The sequence below is a fragment of the Mus musculus genome, chromosome 4 (assembly GCF_000001635.26).
Source record: "Mus musculus strain C57BL/6J chromosome 4, GRCm38.p6 C57BL/6J".
Taxonomy (NCBI): Eukaryota; Metazoa; Chordata; class Mammalia; order Rodentia; family Muridae; genus Mus; species Mus musculus.
The window spans coordinates 104,478,573-104,499,411 of record NC_000070.6 but is presented as its reverse complement, the minus strand read 5'-3'; the positions used below and the strand labels follow the sequence as shown (position 1 = coordinate 104,499,411).

Here is a 20,839-nt window from a genome sequence, read left to right as displayed (position 1 = left end):
TAATAGCCCTAGAAAGATATTGAAAATCCACATTGGAAAAAGAAAAAGAAACTGTCTTTACAGCTGCAATTAAAATATGAATCTTGGGATCATTCTCTCCTCTTCAGGTAGCCTGAGATCCAATGTCAAGTATACCCTGAGAGACCCAGAGGGGAAGACTAACTAAAGACAGACGTCAAAGCTAAGGACTGGCAGTGGTCACCATAGTCTGAAGAAGGCAAGGACAGATTCTACGGAGCTGCCACCTGGAGTTCAACCTTGCCAACACCTTCAAGCCTCCAGATCCATGTCATTCTGAGTGGACAAGCCTGGGGTCATTTGTCACAGTGGCCTTAGGAGATAAATACTGAGATAGGAAGCATTCTCTCTAAGGTATGTAGCTATTCTATAACAAAGATGAGACATAGACCTGGGTGCCTCTTGTCCCCACAGCCTTGGGCCTCCCAGGGCAGCCGTTGCAGGGAACCTTCTAGCATCCTGCTTATGTCCATGTTTCTGACCCATGCTGATACCTACCTACCTCTGAGTTTTTCAAAGTAGCTTCAGGTGATCATGACACACAGTGGTTGCGACAACTATGGGGCTGAGATGCCCTGTGGGAGTCCCTCTCTGACGTATGCATCATGTAACCCAGAGGGCACATTAGAAATATGAACCAGATCCAAACTTAAAATCCAAATGCTGCCTTTCCACCGGCATCCCAAGCTCCCCACACTGCATGGTGGGGAGTGGGGGATGGGAAACAATTAAACATAAGAGTGGGTTTTAACCACCACCATTCCAACTCCCAACAGGGTTTATTAAATCATTTATAATTCCACAAAGCTGAGGTAAATATTTAATATTTGATTCCTAATCCATAAATATTTACACACCGGGATTTCTCCATGTTCGACAAGCCCACTAGAGGGTTTGTACTTTTAGCAAGTGTGACTAATGAAACCTTATAATTCCTGCCCCTAAGCAAGAGCATCTGGCTCCAGGAACTATGGCAGAGGGAACCATCTGCGTTCACCCAGAGTGAGCCACAATCAGAGACGTGGCCAAGGATTCAGCTCTGAGCAACCACTCTGGGGAAGGAGGAGAGAAGAAACAATGGCAGAGAAAGCACAGACCAAACTTATCACCCTCCAAAAATAAAACCCAACAAAAACCAACCAACCAATAACAACAAGAAAAACAAGAAAAACAACCTGTTGAAGCTGCTGAGAAATAGGAGGAAATGGGTGGTGACAGCCATACAGGGTGTACATCCCAGGGGTGGCTATGACATTTCTTATTTGTGAAAGTTATGGCAATTAAGATTTCACGGCCCTTCAGTAGTGAGAGTATTGGTAGTATTCAGTAGTGAAAGTATTGGCACCAGGAAAACCCATGCAACCCTCCCTCGAGGAATGTTGGGATGATGTTGACAGAGCCTTTCAACTTATCCAAACCCTGGTGTGGAGAAACAGTGTGTTAAGCTCACTTACTTCCGTAAGTGTCAAGTGTGTAGCAACTAGCCAGGAGACAAAAAGTGAAACGACAGGATCCTTCCCCAGGAAGGAAGCGGCTTTCTGATAATAAAACAAGAGCCAGCACTCCTAGACCTACTGTGCGCTGTACCCTCTGATGGTGTCTACACACCTAGTCTAATTCCAAATCCAGATTGCAGGGGGGGGGGGCAGAAATATGGGGTTCTGGGTGTTAGGGAGCCTCTCCAATGTTCTAGTTCACAGATACTGTAGGGCTAGGTTTCAAACACCGAGGATCCACCCACAGAGATCCAGTCAGACAAAATGAGCCCTGGTCATTTATTCAGAGGGAATTTAAAGCAGAGAACATTCACAATGGCATTGAAAAAGCTAAAAGCCAGGGAAGGAGGACTCCATTCAAGGATTATTGAGAGCAAGAGGTGGATACTAGCCAGGGGATTAGACCAACAAAAGGAGTGGGCGGTCTGACCAGAGCCAGGCTAAAGGATGGGCCTGGGAGATGGCTGGAACTCTGCTGGGCCAAAGGAGCTCTCTGTCAGGGAAGCATGACAGGAGAGAATAAGCAGCTGCCAGAGTAAGGAGAGGGAACAGGTTTCTCCCTTTGTCCTGCCTTCAGTCCTGCACCATGACCTCCTATCTGATAGGAGACACCCAAGGCTCTCCTTAGAAAGGCAAAAAGAGCTACTGCTTATGGGTGTCTGTCCCCCCCCCTGCCCGCTTTCATGGGTGAAAAGGGAATCTGAAAATAAAGCCATGTGGCAGACTTTCCTAGCCTACTCTATTTCTTAGCCTACCCTTGCTGCCACAGAAAGCTAGCCTGTCAGAAAAGGCATGACCACTCCCCCTGTGCTTCCTGGAGATGGCTATACCTTGTGTGGTTTTTAAAGAGCAAGGGAGCTTTTGTCTTTTGCTTGGCTCAGTCTGACAAGAGAGTAAGGACCACATGTAATGGGGTGCTATGTTCTTTGGGAGGTGCTACAAAGGTGTGTGTGGTTATCCTGAGCACATGAACAGTTTTTATCCACGTCACAATACAGAATATAAACAACCCCTGCCACCACTCCTTCTGGAATATTACCTTTGTCCTCTCATCTTGAGATGACTAACTCTTTCCATCCTGAGGAGGACAAGGTCTGGAGGCTCAGAGGTGATCAGGCTAAGGAGAATTGGGTCTGCAGTGAGAGGAAGGTTACTACCTGGACACTCTCTGTAAACCACCTATGGTGACAGGCTGAGTAAGGTCATTCTTCTCACTGAGACAGGTGCAAAGGGTTAAGGGGTTTTTGTTTGTTTTTTGCTTTTGTTTGTTTGTTTTTGGTGGGGGGTGGAAGGGTTTGCTTAATTTGTTTTTGTATTTTGTTTTTTGTAAAGTGGGCTTGGCTTTAGGTCATGAGAATCATGCAAGTCGATTTCTGTGAAAGTCTGATAATGTAGCCCAAGGTCTCTCTAAAAACTCCCAAGTCTTTTCTGGGAGAATGAAGAAGAAGGAAGAGGAGGAGGAGGAGGAGGAGGAGGAGGAGGAGGAGGAGGAGGAGGAGGAGGAAGAAGAGGAAGAGGAGGAAAGGAAAGATAAAGACACTGTGTGTGTGTGTGTGTGTGTGTGTGTGTGTGTGTGTGTGTGTGTGTGTCTGGGAACGCCTGGCACAGCCCTTTCTCCTGCATGCAGTCTCAATGTTGCTTGGTGGGCATAGCCTGCGCCTTAAAAGTCATCCAATAGTGATGACATCATCTACCTCTTCCTGAACCCTTAGCCAGACATTCATATGTTCTGAGTGAGAACCTTGGATGTAAATGGAATGGGTCCCATCTTATCAATAAGAAAATTGAGGTGGATCAAACAACTTATTTTTTCATTATTAATGCAAGTTATTACAATGTTTGCTGTGTACTTATATATAACCATGCAATAAATGCATCAGATCATAGTTTAAAGCCATACAAGGAAGGACCAGAGTCAGAAAGATGAAAGAAATTACCCATCTTTATGAACATATTCAGAAATACAGAAGCAACGCTCAAGGCTGGGTCATCTTCTGCTAGCACACTAAAGGCCTGAACATCACAGGTTCACTCATTCATCTGCCAAATACTGGCAAGGCATCTAAGCTGTGCCAGGCCCTGCTAGAGAGCACACCTGTATCCTCAAATGAGCATCCCCCTCGCCCCCACTGTGGCTTTGTAGTATCCTGCATCACTATGAGCACCAGGCAGTCTAGGTGGCCCCAGCACCGAGCTCCTCCATGCAAAAATGAAGAATCACACTCAGCCCATCGGAATGACACGCATGTGCTATCTCTTCCACTGAGAGCATCTTCTGGATCTGCAGGGTCCGAGGCAGGGTGGGCAGTCGGAGAAACAGGGGTGTGTCTTTATTTATGAAACTTTCAAAGTCTTTTATCCAAGAATCTTTACATCAGCCATCCATAGGAAATTAACTATAGGTCTGTGGAAGATGAAGGAAACCTCCTTAGCAAGCCATTCCCGAGAAAGCATGAGTCTGATACCACCTCCTTAGCTTAGGCAGTTCAAGACGACGTCACCCAAGTGCTGAATGAACAGGTGCCGGCTCAGCTCATTAAGTCCCCAACATTTTCATCTTAGCTAAGCTAATTTGCATTAACTTATTGGGCACTGGACAGCTATTAAGTGGGAAGCTGCTGCAGCTCTCGAAGATTCAAACCCTACAGGAGTCTGGGATCAAAGAATGTATCACGCGAGCATGCATGAAAGCTACCGTGGGAACTCACTCTGCCCACACTTTGAAGGGGAAAAACAATTGCTCTGGGGCAGGATGACTGCTTCCTATTGCCACCAGGAAGTACTTCTCATTGCCTAGGGCAACCATTATCCCATCTGGATGACTGACTGTTCTGTAAGCATTTGCTGGGTACCTACTCTGTGGCAGCTTTGGGCTGCACAGGCAAGGGTCAGGGAAGAACCATGGAGGCAGATATAGGAATGAGCACAGAAGAGCAGAGAGCTAAAGCATAAATGCTGTCAACTGCTCCTCAAACTGGACTTGAGCTTAGCTCTCCAGTGTTACACACCAATCCTTAGAATACCACACCGCCTACCTAGCCTTTAAATGGTCTTCCTTTGGGAATGGTACAGGGATGACACAGGGGCTTTCTCCTTGGATAATAAGTAGTAACTGCTTTCTCTCCCTCTGTTTCATTCTCCAGTCCTTGTAGACCAAGAAAGGTTAACGTGTTCTAGGAATTACTGGACCAACTTGCCAGAGAAGCTGGTAATCCAATTTCTACCAGCAACATACTTGACACTCATTTGCCCACCTTTGCCTCTGAGGCATGAGTGACTTGTGGAGAGCAATCTATCTAGCTAGTCTGTCTGAGGGTGGGAGAAAGATGGAGATGTGAAAGGGTGTCTCATAGAAATTTCTAGTATGTGCCTATAGTGCGAATGAATCCTTCCGTTGCAATGTGGCCCACGAGCATGCACTCTACAGCTCTTCGACCACACAGAAAGAACTGGCTAAGTGGCACAAGAGCGGCCCCTAGATGTCTAGCTGCACAGCTGCTCCAGCACTGCATTTCCCAGGGACCACTTCTAGCCGCTGAAGGACCAATTAGGATGGAGAGCAAGTTTGGCTCAGAGACTCACCAATGGTCTTGTTGAAATTTCCTTAGCAGGACACTTAAGCCTTTCAAGTGTATCACCCAACCTAGCTTCCTCTCTCTCTTTCCTCTCTCCTTCTTCCCTCTCTCCCTCTCCCCTTCTTCCTTCCTTCCTTCCTTTCTTCCTTCCTTCCTCCCTCCCTCCCTCCCTCCCTCCCTTCCTTCCTTCCTTCCTTCCATCTTCACCCAGAGCAAACCTACCATGTGAGCTAAAGATTCTCTCTCCACTTTTTCCCATTAGCCTGAGAAAGGCTGCCCAGCTCTGCATGACTTTACTTCCTATGTCAGAACAAAGTCTGTCCCTCTGCCTTTGAAGGCTGCTGAGTAGAAACCAAACAGAGAGGACACTCTAGCTCTTGCTCTAGGTGGGAAAGTCTGATATAATAGATGCAGTGGGCTTGCCCTTTAAATGCAGGTCTTCAAGATGCAAACTTTATCCCGTTAATTTTCATTTCTAAGGTTGCTGGGAACACAGGCATTTTCTGAAATGGACCAACGCCTCAACCAGCTCCAGAAGGATTTTAGAGATGATTTCATCCATCAGGATGGATAATCCTTCAACTTTGAAATGGAAGATCATAATGCTTTGCCAATCTACTCTGATCCCAGAGAAAATGGACCGATAAATGAAGATGATTTCAAGGTTTAAAGCTGCCTCTTCTAACCCAATCTGCTAAAAATTAAAACTCAGTAAGGCATAGTGAGAAGACTTTTCAACTTGTCATTTTTATGAAACAGAGAAACCACACAGACTCCAAATCCTACCCCCTGCAAATGAAAATGGGCTGCTGTGGTCAAAAGTGTTCTAAGGCAAAAGCAAAAAAGGCTCTATCCTGCTTGACCTTCAACGCTCAGTAACTCACTGTCACCTCTCATGAATTCCAAGCCCTTTTATACACACCCAAGATGATTATGTTACACACATTAAAGGGAGGTACACACATAATAGAATCTGGTGAATAATAAACACTCAATAAATATCAAGGAAAATATGAGTGCCACATTGTTTTGTTTGGTGTTTTTTTTTGGGGGGGGGGTTGTCTCGTTCTGTTTTGTTTTATGAAGACTAACCCAGACACTTGAAGCTGATACTTTCCTGGCATTCACTGAAGATGTGTGTGTGTGTGTGTGTGTGTGTGTGTGTGTGTGTGTGTGTGTATGAATCTAGACCATAGCTTTAAAACACTTTAAAATAAAGTGACAAATTCAAGCTTCTTCCTTGAGGCATGGGGAAGGGGAAGGAAGAAGAGAGAAGAAGGAACTAACAGTTAAGTAAGGTTTGGGTATTTGTCCACAGTTCCTTTCAAACGAGAGCTATATTTTGTTTCATTTAAAGTAGTTCTGATCTTTCTGGTGTAATATGCATGCAGGGGGTGGGGTACAGAATGAGAGGGGGGAAGAGGGAGGGAGGGAGGGAAGGAGAATATAAAACTATACACCCATAGGCATTGATGGATGCCAAGGACAGAAAATTTCCAGTAGACCTGGTCTATAAATTGTCATTTAAATTTGCAATTTAAAAACACTGCCTGACTTTTTGATTTAGCTGACTGTATATGAGGCAAATAATGGAATCCTAATAAGCAATGTTTAAATGACATCGCCAGTCTCGCAGACAGAGAGGGTGAGAGGAGAATTCTAAGGAGAGAAAATAAATCTACTAAGAATAGGAAAGAAGACCAGAACTAAATAGTTGCACTAATCACTTGATGGCAGTTATCAGAAAAACGTATTTTGGGGTGTTTAAAATCCGAATCCCTGAGAGGCGAAGGATAGGTTATCAGCCAAAATCCCCTAAAGTCATTGTAAGGAAACAAAAGTGAGCTCAATTTTTACATTCCATCACATTAAAATAGATGAACCAAAAAAAAAAAAAAAATCAAGGCACCAAGACAGCATATTAAAGTTGATAAGCTGGGGTTAGAAGATTTGAACTGCAAACAGCACTCATTCTCCCAGGCATCCATTGGTGAATCTTAATGCCAGCACCATGCTAGAGTACTGGATCCAGCAAAGGGGCACCCAGCCCAGAGTTGCTTTCTTCCCCTTGTAGGAAAACAAGTTATATCCGCCCTGCTGCACCACACAGTCCTCACTGAATCCACTCAATGGCAGAAGGCAATGTGAACTATCCACTATTAAAAAGAGTTCTATGTCCTACACACCTTAAGGAATGTTTGGCAAACCACAAAATGGACCAGTGAAAAATGACAACATTGGTACAGGGGTAAGGACAGAAGTTCTGTGAGAAAAGACCAAAGAATAGTACATCACTCACCATGTTTAACAATGATAACCACATTTTTTAAATACAGAGGTAAATGCAGAACAGGATTCGATTACATATGTTTTGCACTCATCTCTGCATACACTTGTGTGTAGAAAAAAAGCATCCGAAGGAAACACACTTGAGTGTTAACTGTTCACTGAAGAAAATGCTGGGGCTACAAACACTCTCCAGAGCACTTGAGGCAGCCATTAAAATTGATCTACATTGGCAAATCATACAAAAATCTATTTGTAATCTATAGCTTTGAGAACAGGAAGGGAAACCACATAAATGATTATTTCAAAATATTAAAGAAAAAATAATGGAATATAAATGGCCGATTCTAGGAAAATATAAGCCAAAGGCCAAAGAATTGCCTATACAATGAAGGCTGATCTATTGTTCAACAAATGCGCGTAATGAATGCCAGACCCTGTGCATGATAGGAGATGTATAAAATATACTAACTTCAAGGTACTGCAATGCTGAAGGATTGAGAACAAGTTACCATTCAAGGAGATGTCTGATTTGCTGGTCTGTCAGTCTCTGGGGAAAGGGTGGGCTTTGCTGTTCACAGTACCCATGTAAATGCTTTAAGAGTGATGGGTAGACAGTGTCTGGGGAATGGTGAGCTTTGCACGAAGCATTCGTTGAACTTTTTAACAGCCATTTGAACCTCAAGGACCTTTACCTAACTCTCTTAACCCCATAGGAAGCCTATGGAAGTTGTTTCCTCCTGCTATGTGATTTCAGCTTACTACAACCAACTCCTACTGCCTTGTAGCATTCCATCGGTCACAGCATGTCTTTAAGGTCCTTGAGTCCAAGACGTGATCACAGTCTTGTAGGCCAATCATTCTGCCTGGCTTGAATAAAACATTTTAAATGGATATGGGAAACAAGTGGGGGAAAATAGAAGACAACTAAACAATAGGAAGAGAAAGAAAAGAGGAGTTAAAAATTTCATAGAGCCTTGTATTTAATGAAGATAATGTTTTAACATTCTGAAATCAACTAACCTTTCTGGATCACCTCCTCCAGATAATGTCCACCTGATGCTCACAGGACAGGTATGTTATGTCCTAGGACAACTGTGAATGAAGTTTGTAGATGGCAATGCTATGTCCCAACTTCAAAGTAAAGGACAGCACTGGTCTAGGTAAAGAACTGAATTAGGACTCCTTCACCATTCTGTACATGCTCATCTGATCCATCACTCTGAATCCCAGGAGGCTTTTCAGTAGAGGATACTATGGTCAACAAAGCATGAGATGAATGCAGACTGCTCAGGTTCAAATCCCAACTTCCAGCTTCTAACCAGAGTTGCTGATTCTCTATGACTTTTACCGGTTCAGTATACGGGTGAACATAGGGGTACAAATTTTGAAAAGAAAATGAAAATAAGTATTCAAAATCACTTGCGCATCTGTTTTATTTCTTACCAACTTATATCATGTACTTTCTACTAGTTAAAGTATAACACTGAGCTTACTAAAAAGCCACTGGATACTGACAGACAGGGCAGAACATATTTCACAGATCCTCATGAAGCGAGGGCCAAAAAGAGACCTTAGTGAGTTGCAAGCTTTGGACCTGCTTTCAAGCATCAAGCATCCTTTCCTTCGTCCGACCTGATTTCAACCCTCATGTTATCCATCACCGCCCCGGTACAATGTCCAATGTCTTTAACACACTCTTCTGTCCTGCTGTTAATAAGGGATTTAGGATGATCATCTTCCCAATGATAGGGGTCCTGATCCTTTTTAGGATCACATAATAAGAACATTTTTCATTGTTGGAGATAATTCCCCTTCCCGTGCACATTTGTCAAAGGCAGTTTCCAACAGTACCGTACATCATCCTGAAATACATGATAAGATTCAGGTCTGCTATTCATCATCTGCTGGGCTCCGTCCAATGTGTGAGTTCCTGCGTGGCTTTTCTTGCCTCTGATTTAACAGTTAGCATGCAAGTTCTCCCTAGAGCAGTAGGATCAGCCAAGGGAGGTAAAAAGACTCAAATGATGGTGTTACCCAAACTGGAGGGGAGAATCTATGACCACAAATGGGTTCTTCATGAAGGTAAACAGAATGGAAAGTTACTGCTCCACAGGGGGAAGGAGGCCCTTGGGACCCAAACGTTTGCTGAGGCTTTACTCGATGATCACTACTGGAAAGCAGTGGAGCAGAATAACTTCTATATGGGATGGTGTAAAAATACTATGCAATGGCTACTTTAGACTTGACATTTAAGAGGACTGTTTTCCATATGCATGTTGGGTCACCCCGAACATCTCAGCTTAGGAGCACAGACTTCCTCATCTGGAAAATAATACTGTCAAACACATAACTCACTTTCAAAGTTTTGGAAAAGTGAGATTTCCTTTCAGTTTTGTTTTTAATTTTATATATTTAGGTGCTTCACTTAAAAGTGTGTGTGTGTGCTCACATGCACAACTGCCATATGCACACTTATTGCCTGTGGAGACCAGAAGAAGGCATTGGACTCCCCTGGAACTAGAGTTATGGATGGTCGTCAGCCATCATGTATGTGCTCTTCATAGGGACTGAACCTGGCTCTTCTGAAAGACCAGCAAGTGTGCTTAACCACTGAGCATCTCTCTAGCCCTCCTCGTGAAGATAATTTAAGTCACTGTATTCTCTGCTGCCACCTTTGACCTCTGTGGTGCTCTCCTGATGGGCTACCTAGACATACTTAGGATCGTAGCAGGTGTGCTCTGACCATGCTACAGGAGATATTTCTGAGATCCCAGAACACTTGGGAACACTGCTCAGCAAACTCACAGAAATAACAAAGCCCCATATTCTAGACCATTTGTTGATGTGCAAAGACACAGAACCTTGAACTTGGAGAAGGCGCATATACTTAGCCTGACTTGCAGCTCTCTTGAGGACTTAAAGGGCTATAGTGAAGGGCTTTGTTCTTCCAAACATCAAAATTCAGGCCCAGCCACTGCCAGAGGCTGCACACTGAGCTTAATGAAGCAGTGGGATGAACTAATACAGCAAATCGTATAGCTCTTACTACCAATATGGGCCACATCATGCTAAATTACAGCACTAGACATGATTGGACACACATCCAGACAGGAGGAGAAGCTCCCAGAATGGCAACACTTTTGAATGTCACATAACAAGAACCTCAGGAGGCAAAGTTCTTCTGAGAGATGTTTGTATTCTTTTTTATTTTATTTTTCTTTCTCCGTATGCAAATCCTTCCTGCTTACTTTATGAAACCTTACTCACTGAGCACTGACTGAATCTCTGCCCCTTGCCAAGCGCTGTGTGAGGAACCTACAGCCAACAGAAGAGGCTGAGAAATAGTTAAAAGATGACTGAAGAACTTCAGCCAATGTGGTGACCTGAGTGGGGACCAATTCTGTAGGACCTACCCAGACCAGGGGAGCAGACGAGCCTTATAGTTCTGAATTCAGCCCTGCATTCCTGTGGGGATACTTTAAACTCCGCTGCATCTCTTTTACCTGGAACTTCAGTGCTCAGTGGCAGAGATGAGTGACTGCATAGCCCCTGCTCCTTCAGAACTCAGAGTCTCGTAGGTGAAAGGAGGAGAAAAAAAAATATCCCTTAAATTAACATATTGTGATTATTAATAAAGGGTACTTTGAAATCCCCAGGATGGGATGGGAGAGGAGTAATGGATCACCAAGTATTTCCAGGGGGAAAAACATCTAACTTTAAACTACATACATGGAGTTAGCTTTGAAAAAATAAAGAATTCCTTCCTCGGAGAAGAAAAGGCATGTGCAAATCCCCCAAAGCGAAAGCATCACAGTGGGGTGAGGACATTGAAATTCATTTGCTTGAGCCACTGTATGAACTACGATTATGAAGAGTGGAAGGGGATGTGTGTGGAAAGATAAGGGCAGGCGAGGACACTCTGCTTCTTAGACATAGAGATAAGCTGAGGCATCGGGAGCCTCTCACTGCAGGTTGAAAGCAGACGGACACAATCAAATCTCCTGATCAAATCAACACAAGGTTGGAGATGTCTAATACAGGAAATCTCAGGACACACTTAGGAGACTACAGAACATTCCAGATGAGAGATAAAAGCTAGCTTGGAGTACCTTTAGGAGGAGGACAGTTAGGAGATAAAGAATTAATGGGTTGGAAAGACATGCAACTTGTCACATGCAGATAATAGTGATTCATTAACTGAGGATGCAAAGAGGCTCAAAAGGTTAAGGATAATGGCCTGGTGCAATGGTTACTGCATGCTAGAGTGTGGCTGTGAGTAACCAGTGGCCAGGATAAGGGAGATGATCCACATGAGGGGACCATCTCCACTAAGGTCACAGAGGCACATCGTAGGACCTGGAGATCAGTGTGGCTCAGCTACAGCGAGGTAGAGGAAAGCAGCCAGGGCCATATGTCAAAGAGTTTGGTGTGTTGTCCTATGGGTTATGCTGCTAGAGGAACAAATGGCAGTTTGAGGAAATCCAGATTTCTTCTAAGAAAACCAGTTAGAATGAGGCTTTAATCTAGGGGCACCCCGTCAGCCTCTGGGGATGATTTTGTCTTCAGGAAATGACTACATTGAGTGCTGCATTCAGTAACAAATTCAGGATCAGTGACTTCAGAAAACACAGGAGCCTCTTCCCACCACACGGCATCTGATGGGAGAGCCACGCTCACCATCAAGATTGGTTGACCTGAAACTACTACTGCTTTCTCCCAACCCTGTATCCATAAGTTTTATTGAGCAAACTCAGGGAGATTTATGATATCTTGTAACAAAATCCTTGGTTTGAAGTACTTTTAAACTTAAATAGCTCAAAGTCAGTGAAGAAAGTGAACAATTACTTCATTATAAAAACAAAACATGAAGTGTGGACACTATGCCCCTCCTTAGAATTTGGGAACAAAACACCCATGGAAGGAGTTACAGAGACAAAGTTTGGAGCTGAGACGAAAGGATGGACCATCTAGAGACTGCCATATCCAGGGATCCACCCCATAATCAGCTTCCAAATGCTGACACCATTGCATACACTAGCAAGATTTTATCGAAAGGACCCAGATGTAGCTGTCTCTTGTGAGACTATGCCAGGGCCTAGCAAACACAGAAGTGGATGCTCACAGTCAGCTATTAGATGGATCCCAGGGCTCCCAATGGAGGAGCTAGAGAAAGTACCCAAGGAGCTAAAGGGATCTGCAACCCTATAGGTGGAACAACATTATGAACTAACCAGTACCCCGGAGCTCTTGACTCTAGCTGCATATGTATCAAAAGATGGCCTAGTCGGCCATCACTGGAAAGAGAGGCCCATTGGACACGAAAACTGTATATGCCCCAGTACAGGGGAACGCCAGGGCCAAAAGAAATGGGAATGAGTGGGTAGGGAAGGGGGTGGGGAGGGTATGGGGGACTTTTGGGATAGCATTGGAAATGTAATTGAGGAAAATATGTAATAAAAAATATTAAAAATATAAAAAAACAACAAATTTGAAAGTAAAAAAAAAAAAAAAAAAACCAAAACATAACAAAACAACTACCAAGACAGAGAGTACTACCATAGATTCACCTGGCTCCAGTGTCCATAGCCCTGCCCATTAACTGGTAAAATCCTTGCAATGTTTCATACCCCTCACCCCCTAGCACTGAGACATAGGAAAACCCCTCAGAATATGTGTATACTATAATGACTACAACAATCCCTATGAATGGAAACAAGTCTCCTGATTTACATGATACTCTTATATATGCAGAAGGGCAGCCTAAGACTTGGGCTCATTAGGGAGGGCTCGTCTGAAATGGTTATAATGCAAGAAGAGCGCCAATTCCTCTCAGAAGGCTCTGCTGCAAGTAAGGGGAAATAAAACAAAGACAGGCAGGTCAGTGGGGCTAATGCTAAAACTAGAAGTTGTTCGGAATCTGTTGAGCTGAAGGTGCTCCAGCCAAGGAGACATTCCTAGGTTCTAGCCCTACCTCCTATGTTAGTTTCCCTTTATTACTACTGTAAAATTCCTTGATAAAAGCAACAGAAGGGAGGAGAGTTTGCTTTAGCTCACAGGTCAAGGCATAATCAATCCGAGTGGGGAAACCAAGGCAACAGGAGATTGAAGCAGCCAGTAATATTATATCTGCTTTCAGAAGAGAGCAATGAATGCAGTACACTAATGCTTAACTCACATTCCCTACTCTTAAGAAGTCCAAGATCCCATACCTAGGGAATGGAACCTCCCATGGTAAGTGGGTTCCCACTACAACTTATGTAATCAAGTAGAGGCTGATTTCCCACATGATTCTTGGTTCTGTCAAGCTGACAGTTAACAACAACTATCACAACTCATCTAACCCACTGAATGACTGTTGGAAGTTCCTTCTCTCAAGATCCTATACCTAGGGAATGGAACACCCACAGTGGGTGAGTTCCCACCTCAGTTTATATAATCAAGTAGAGGCCCATTTCCAACAATTCTAGGTTCTGTCAAACTCATAACAACAACTATCACAACTCATCTGACCCTCAGATTGACTGTTGGCAGTTCCTTTTCTCAAGATCCCATCTGTGAGAGCCAGGCTTGGCTCCCTCCATCCACTAATTCCTCATACCTTCTTACGTGTCTCAACTTCTAGGGTACTTAATCACATGCAGATGAACTCAAAATTTAAGGCATTGACCTACTTGTGGTTTTATTTTTATATTTAAAGAAAGGGTCTTGTTTTAAAGCTCCAGTTGGACCATATAGACCTCAAACATGCAGCAATCTTTTTGGGCTCTATCTATGGCCTAATGCTAGGATTCAACTTGGAATAAAGGTAATTTTTAAAAAATTGTATTGTCTGTAATGAATTAATAATGAACAAAATAGGGAAATAGTAAATCTATCTCTCCAGGGAAAGACAAACCCTATAGAAGTCAGAATGCTTCCCTCAGCTAGAATCGCCTGCTATAGCATGGGCCGATGAGATCCAGCATCTCTTCCTAGGGTATCAAGTATTAGCTGAGCTCATGGGTGGAGCTGGGTAAATATCTATGAAGAACAGGATGAAATCATGTCTCTAAATGTTTCAAACTTGTACAAGGAGCTACAATTTCTACATCGTTTTGGTAGTGGAGGAAACTGAAGGCTTCTAGATCAGAAAGCAGTGGCCTGAGAGAGAGAGAGAACACAAATCCAGTGTCTGAGTGAGCTACAGGCAACATCCCTCATCACCATAGGCAAGGAACAGTAGATAGCAGTAACAATAGATGAGAATCTTTGAAGACTCTTGAAAATATTACCCGTCTGTGTCCTGGGGTTCTAAAAGGCCAAGGAACACGAATATAGAAACTAAGTGGTCAGCCAATACTAACAGGCTATTTCCTAAGTGTAACAAACTAGTAAGAACCCTGACTATGGCCTTACCAAAACCATCATAAACTCAACACAATCTGGTCAGGACTGTAATGCTTTCTAATATGGCTGATGTGTAGGCCTTTGTCATAAGACCACCTAGATCCTAGTGAGGCCTTGAGTCTAGAGTCCTACCGACAATAAGTTGGCTCTTTATCACTACTGTAGTTAGCTGCTAGCCCAGGGATACGGTTCTACCACAAACACAGCAACAGTATGTGAATTTGCTGATATTTCTAAAAAGGGAGACCATGGTGGCCTGTGACCTCAGAAAGATCAAAAGAAAAAAGTTAGCATTGCGAGGTCCCACAACCATGGAAACTCACATATGTCTACCTATCCTTTCTAACAGTGCACACATGCATGTTTTAAAGATCAGTAAAACCAGGCTTGAGGAGGCTCTATCATCATCTCTGGTTACCCAACAGAAGTAAAGAAAAGCTAGAATAAAAACAAGTTCTTTCCTGCACCTAACCCAGTGATCTTTGTACACACTCAGGTACTAGGTGGTGATGCAACCCAGGCGCTGACCCAAGAAATGCCTCTATCTGTTAGTCTAATGGCCAGTCCTTCCACCATTGCCTTCCACCAGCAACCCAGTCCTGGGAATGCAACCAGCAAGAACTGAGTCATTTGATTCCCCTTTTTGTGGCTGTTAAGGGACCTGAAAATAGAAATTTCCTTCCTCTGGCCCTCCATAAAATTCCACTCCAGAGACAGGCACTGTTTGACAAGTTGTATGTGTGACACAATCTAATAACTATGAAATGAAGAAAGCAACCTTATTTTTTCACTATTTCCATTTCTCCTTTGAATATTGAATACTCTTGCTAAGCCTCATACACAGCCTGTCTAGAAACTTATTCATTGAAGAAATATGCCCTGTGTTGTTTGCACTTGAAGCTGCCTGGCTTGCTTTTGCATTCTAGGTTAAAGGAACGTGCAAATGGGGTTCTGATAAATTCAATAGGGCCTCTTAGCTTTCACAATACAAGGTATTCATCTCCAGGAAATAAAATATATTCCCTAGGATCCACCCAAATCCTGCCTGTGGGTGTCTTTTATTTTGTAAAATCATGTAATAATTTTGGAAAGTAATGGCAGATAATAAATCAAGATATGAAATTCTACAGATTGTATAGTCTCACGCATGCATTACCCAAGGAAATTCTTTAGATATAAAAGATGGACTATACATTATCCATTGTTTCCTTTCTGACAGCATCCATATATGAGGGCAGACAGTAATGCAGGCTACAATAGTTTAAAGGATAGAAAAGGTATATATGTCAGTCCTACTGATGACTATGGGTTAAGAAATTTTTTCTTTACTTAACAAATCATACCCAACAGGGTAAAGAAAATAATACACTGTGATCAAGTAAAGATGAGCCAGGAATTGAAGGTAAACAGTCTACTGGTGATTTCCACAGTCCCTGAAGCAAGTATAGAAACATATTACGATCCAATTTCCTTTAAAAAATAAAAAAACCAAGAACTTATAACTATGAACCTTTCGTAAAAGTTAAATACTATACTTAAATATAATTTAAAATATTTCTCATTGATTCAGAACAAAGGTAAGAGTGGTTATTATTATTAAGTAGTATACTGACAGACTCTACCAAAGCAATATGATAGGAAAAATACTTATTTTCATATGTTATGTTGATTCTATAAAAAAAAAATCCAAAAAGCAGCTAAAGAATATAGCATTAGTATGTTCAGGATTCAAGATCAATATGTAAACTAATCCATTAAAGTTACTTATTTTGAGCAAGGTAGCAGCCTTTAACAAAATACTTAATTTTATTATCAAATCCTTAAAAGTAATGACTAAATATTGTTACTACACATTCATTTTCTATTTTAATGTGTTCGTGTGCATTTATGGTGTTTGTTACTACTGCACAAGTTAAAATAATTATAAAATCATTCTCTGGGACAAACTGGCAATATATCTGTCAACAGCTCCCTTGCTATAAAATATGATAAGAAGAAAAACCTGTGGTTATGATAATCGTGATGTTGACGAAAAAGAGAGTGAAGAGAACGTAGCAGCATATGTTATAAACCAAGCAGCCATGCTCCATCAAAATCCAAAAATATTAAGCTTTCAAACCCAGGGTGATGGTGTTTTGGATGGATAGATGGCTGAATGCATAGACAAAGAGACAAATGAGATGATAGTGTCACCTTCATGATGGGAATAAGAGGAGAAGGAGAAGGGAGAAGGAGGAAGAAGCATGGTGGGGGTGGAAAGCAGGAACTAAAGTAGAAGAGAGGCAGAAGGGAAAGGCACGGAAGCAAAGAGAAGGAAAGAGAATGGTGCTCTGCCCTCCAAGTGGCCCAGTTAGATGGTGGCCATCTACAAGTCGGGAAGGCAGCCTTTGTAAGGGGAGGGACGGTGGGGACCTCACACCTCTAGCATATACATCCATCCATAACAAATGTATTTGTGCTTTAAGCCACTCGATCTATGGTATTTGTAAGGTGGCTCAAGCTGACTAAGACAAGATATATGATGAGGAAATAGAAAATAAAATTGAGTCACAGAAAGATGACAGAAAGAAAGAAAATGAGACAAGGGAGAAAATGACAGAGCGTAAACTGCCAACTTCTATTGAACACTTAACACACGCCAAGTTCTAGGCTATAGATATTATCTGCCTTAGTTAAATTAACCTATACAGTCAGCTCCTGAGTAAATACTATCATAGTTTATTTTATAGGAGAGAAGAATGAGGCTGGGCAGGTGGACCCAGTGGTCTAAGTTCATATGTGAAGAGAGTGGCATCGTCAGAATGTGAACTTGGGCTTGCCTGCCCAGACTCCACAGTCTCAGAAAGAAGTGACACTCCTCCAATATATTCTACATTAGCAATGTAGATTCTTCAGAGGTGAAGGCGAGGAGGATGGAAAAGGGTCGGCTTAGCTCTCCCATCAGGTCCAAGTCCTTAAATTAGTATGCTAAAAAGCCTAAAACTCCTCTCTTCAGATTGCTGAGTTATGCACATTAAAATATTCTCTAAGATAAAAATTTAAGGCATTAAACATTCAAGAGCATAAGTTTAGTGGAAAGGTTAATTTTGAAGCAAAAATACAACTTGTCAGTTTCTACTGCAAAAGCATTTGAATTTTAGAGCCCAGCAGACTTTCTAACCTTCTCCCACACAACAGTCTCTCAAGACCCGTTCCCTTGCCCATTTGCTTTTTGTCTATTATCCTCAGACTGGGAGGCATAAAAAGCAAGGTCTACATGAAGTTTCAGGCAATAAAACAGACTGTCTCCAAAATATTTGTGTTTCATATAAACATCAAACACAAAATTTATAGTCCATCTTGGGGTTCTGATAACTCAGGGGCTGAATGTGGATTCCACTTATGCCCTGGGCTTCTCAGGTGCCAGACAGACGCCATCACAAAACATGATTAGGCAGGCACAGTGATGTCTCCAACAAATCACCGATGGCACACAGAAACCAAGGGCATCCTGATTTGCAAACCCACAAAGATTTCAAATCCTGAAAGAACTCTTCTAAACTCCTTGTATGCAGCTGAGAAGACAGGGGAGAGGAACTCCACCATGGGGATAAACACACACACACACACACATGATACTCACATAACACCACACATACACACCACAACAATACATATATGCACAACACATACAACACACAATATTCATTACACACATTCATACAGGAACACACACATATACCACACACACTCCACACACACACACACATATATATATATATATACACACACACACATATACAACACATATAACACACAATATTCATCACACACATTCACACATTCACACACATATACACCACACACACACACACACACCACACACATATATATACACACACAACACATACACACATATGGACAACACATAAAAATATAACATTCATCACAAATATACACACAGGAACACACAAACACACTCCATACACACACACACACACACATAAAACACACAACATTCATCACACACGTACACCACACACACACAAACAGGGAGAGAGAGATGGAGGTGGAGTCAGAGACAGAGACAGAGACAGAGAGGAAAGATCGCATAAGCACACTTCTAACCACCTGTCTTAGTCAGGGTTTCTACTCCTGGACAAAACATCATGACCAAGAAGCAAGTTGGGGAGGAAAGGGTTTATTCAGCTTACATTTCCACATTGATGTTCATCACCAAAGGCAGTAAGGACTGGAACTCAACCAGGTCTGGAAGCAGGAGCTGATGCAGAAGCCATGGAGGGATGTTCCTTACTGGCTTGCTTCCCCTGGCTTGCACAGCTTGCTTTCTTGTAGAACCAAGACTACCAGCCCAGAGATGGTCCCACCCACAAGGGGCCTTTCCCCCTTGATCACTAATTGAGAAAATGCCTTACAGCTGGATCTCATGGAGGCATTTCCCCAACTGAAGCTCCTTTCTCTGTGATAACTCCAGCCTGTGTCAAGTTGATACACAAAGCCAGCCAGTACACCACCTAACCACCAAAGGGCACACACTTAACAATATGCATATTCATAAAACCATGGAACCAAATCTCCCTCCAAAATATGCATAATGATAGAATGATCTTTGTAAGGGACTCTGGACATGTCAATCCTCATCACCAGCTACCTGTGAACCTTCTCTTAAGTACTTTCTATGTGCTTAGTGTCCTGGGGGAGCACAGGGCCTCGCTCTAAGAGTTGCTACTCCAGATGACTCATAGAAATACAAGACATTTTAAATAAAGCAAGACACTGCAAAAGTGCAACGGAAGCAAAACAAGCAAGCTGCCATCTCCATTGGGGACTGAGAAAAGGCTCAGGAGATTGCACAAAACCCAGTCTGGACAACAGGTACTGATCCATGAAGAAAAGGCAATGAGCAAGGACAGGCTTTCTGTCGATGGCTCTGTGGTTTTCAGTGGGGCCTCCAGCCCAGCATCGCCTGGGAACTCATTAGCAGTGCAGTCTGCAGATACTGGACACTCACTGGGGATGAACTCCACGTTCTGCTGTCATCAGCCTTCAGTAGCCTGGTGTGGTCAGAGTTTGAGAAGCACAACAATATGCAAAAGACCAATGCAACAGGGAGAAAATCTGGAGTTGGAGCAGAGGTGGGGCCAACAGGGGCTGACCCTGATGGAGAAATGGCTAGAGGACATAAGCAGAAGGACCCTGGGTCTTACAAAAATAACTAGGGGTTGTACCTGGTGAATAATAGCCATTAAAACATGAGCACAAAATCACCATAAAAACAAGACCTGCTGCACAGCTGTTTTTCTATCATTCTAGAGTTAACTTTATTATTACACAGAAAGGCAGCCTTGTGAAGGGTGCACGGCTAGCCCTACCTTTCTTCCTGGAGTCTTTCTTGGCGCTGGTTTTCACAGCTACTTGAAGTTCTGTCTCAGTTGACATCCTACTTAATCCTTAGTCCTCTTCACACAGACCCCGGGCCTCGGCCAGGCTCATCGAGGATCCTCTCCAAGAGAAAGGCTCCTCCCTTCAGAAAGGACACCCAACACCGTGCATGTCATTCACTCTGGCGGAGTGCTGCAAATAAAAGCAAGAAAATAGTCAGAATCACACTCCTCCTCTGGCTGAAGAGAAATGTGAGGAAATGAACCAACGAGCACGCCACAGCAAGAACACCTTAGTCTTTGTGGACGAATGTTCGTCTCAGTCTGAGTTTATGAAGCCTTGGATGGGGGTTGACGTTACAAGGAAAACGAGCACACTCTTTGCAAAGCAGTTTAAGCAAGCTAAGAAACATAAATTTCCAAAAGCAGCAAACCCCAGCTCTTTGTTGCCCATGTTCCTGATGGCCAAGCACTAGATGCCACCCAGAAAATATCACAAAGACGGATTTCCTGACCAGCCCCGTGGAGACATTTCCAACCACAGGCCACCCATCCATCAGCCAAGCTTGATCAGAGCCTGAACAGCTAAGGCAGATCATAGGGGAGTGACCTGCAGTCTGTCCCTCACTGGCAGGCATCAGAGGGGACAAAGAGTTGACATGCAATTGGGCTCCAAGGGTAAGGTGACAAATGG

At 43.0% G+C, this 20,839-nt stretch overlaps 1 protein-coding gene across 30 annotated transcripts in view; it reads right to left on the bottom strand.

Moving 5' to 3' along the window:
• The window catches only part of Dab1 (disabled 1), a 1,125,345-nt gene that overhangs the window by 245,433 nt on the left and 859,073 nt on the right, over positions 1-20,839 (bottom strand). For all 30 annotated transcript variants that reach the window (NR_104385.1, NM_001369049.1, NM_001369047.1 and 27 more), the window contains one exon: positions 20,137-20,338. Coding sequence is in view for 29 of the 30 variants with exons in the window: in NM_001369049.1 (NP_001355978.1) it covers positions 20,137-20,203 (67 nt within the window). In the remaining variant the exon portion in view is untranslated. The remainder of the gene's footprint in view (positions 1-20,136; positions 20,339-20,839) is intronic.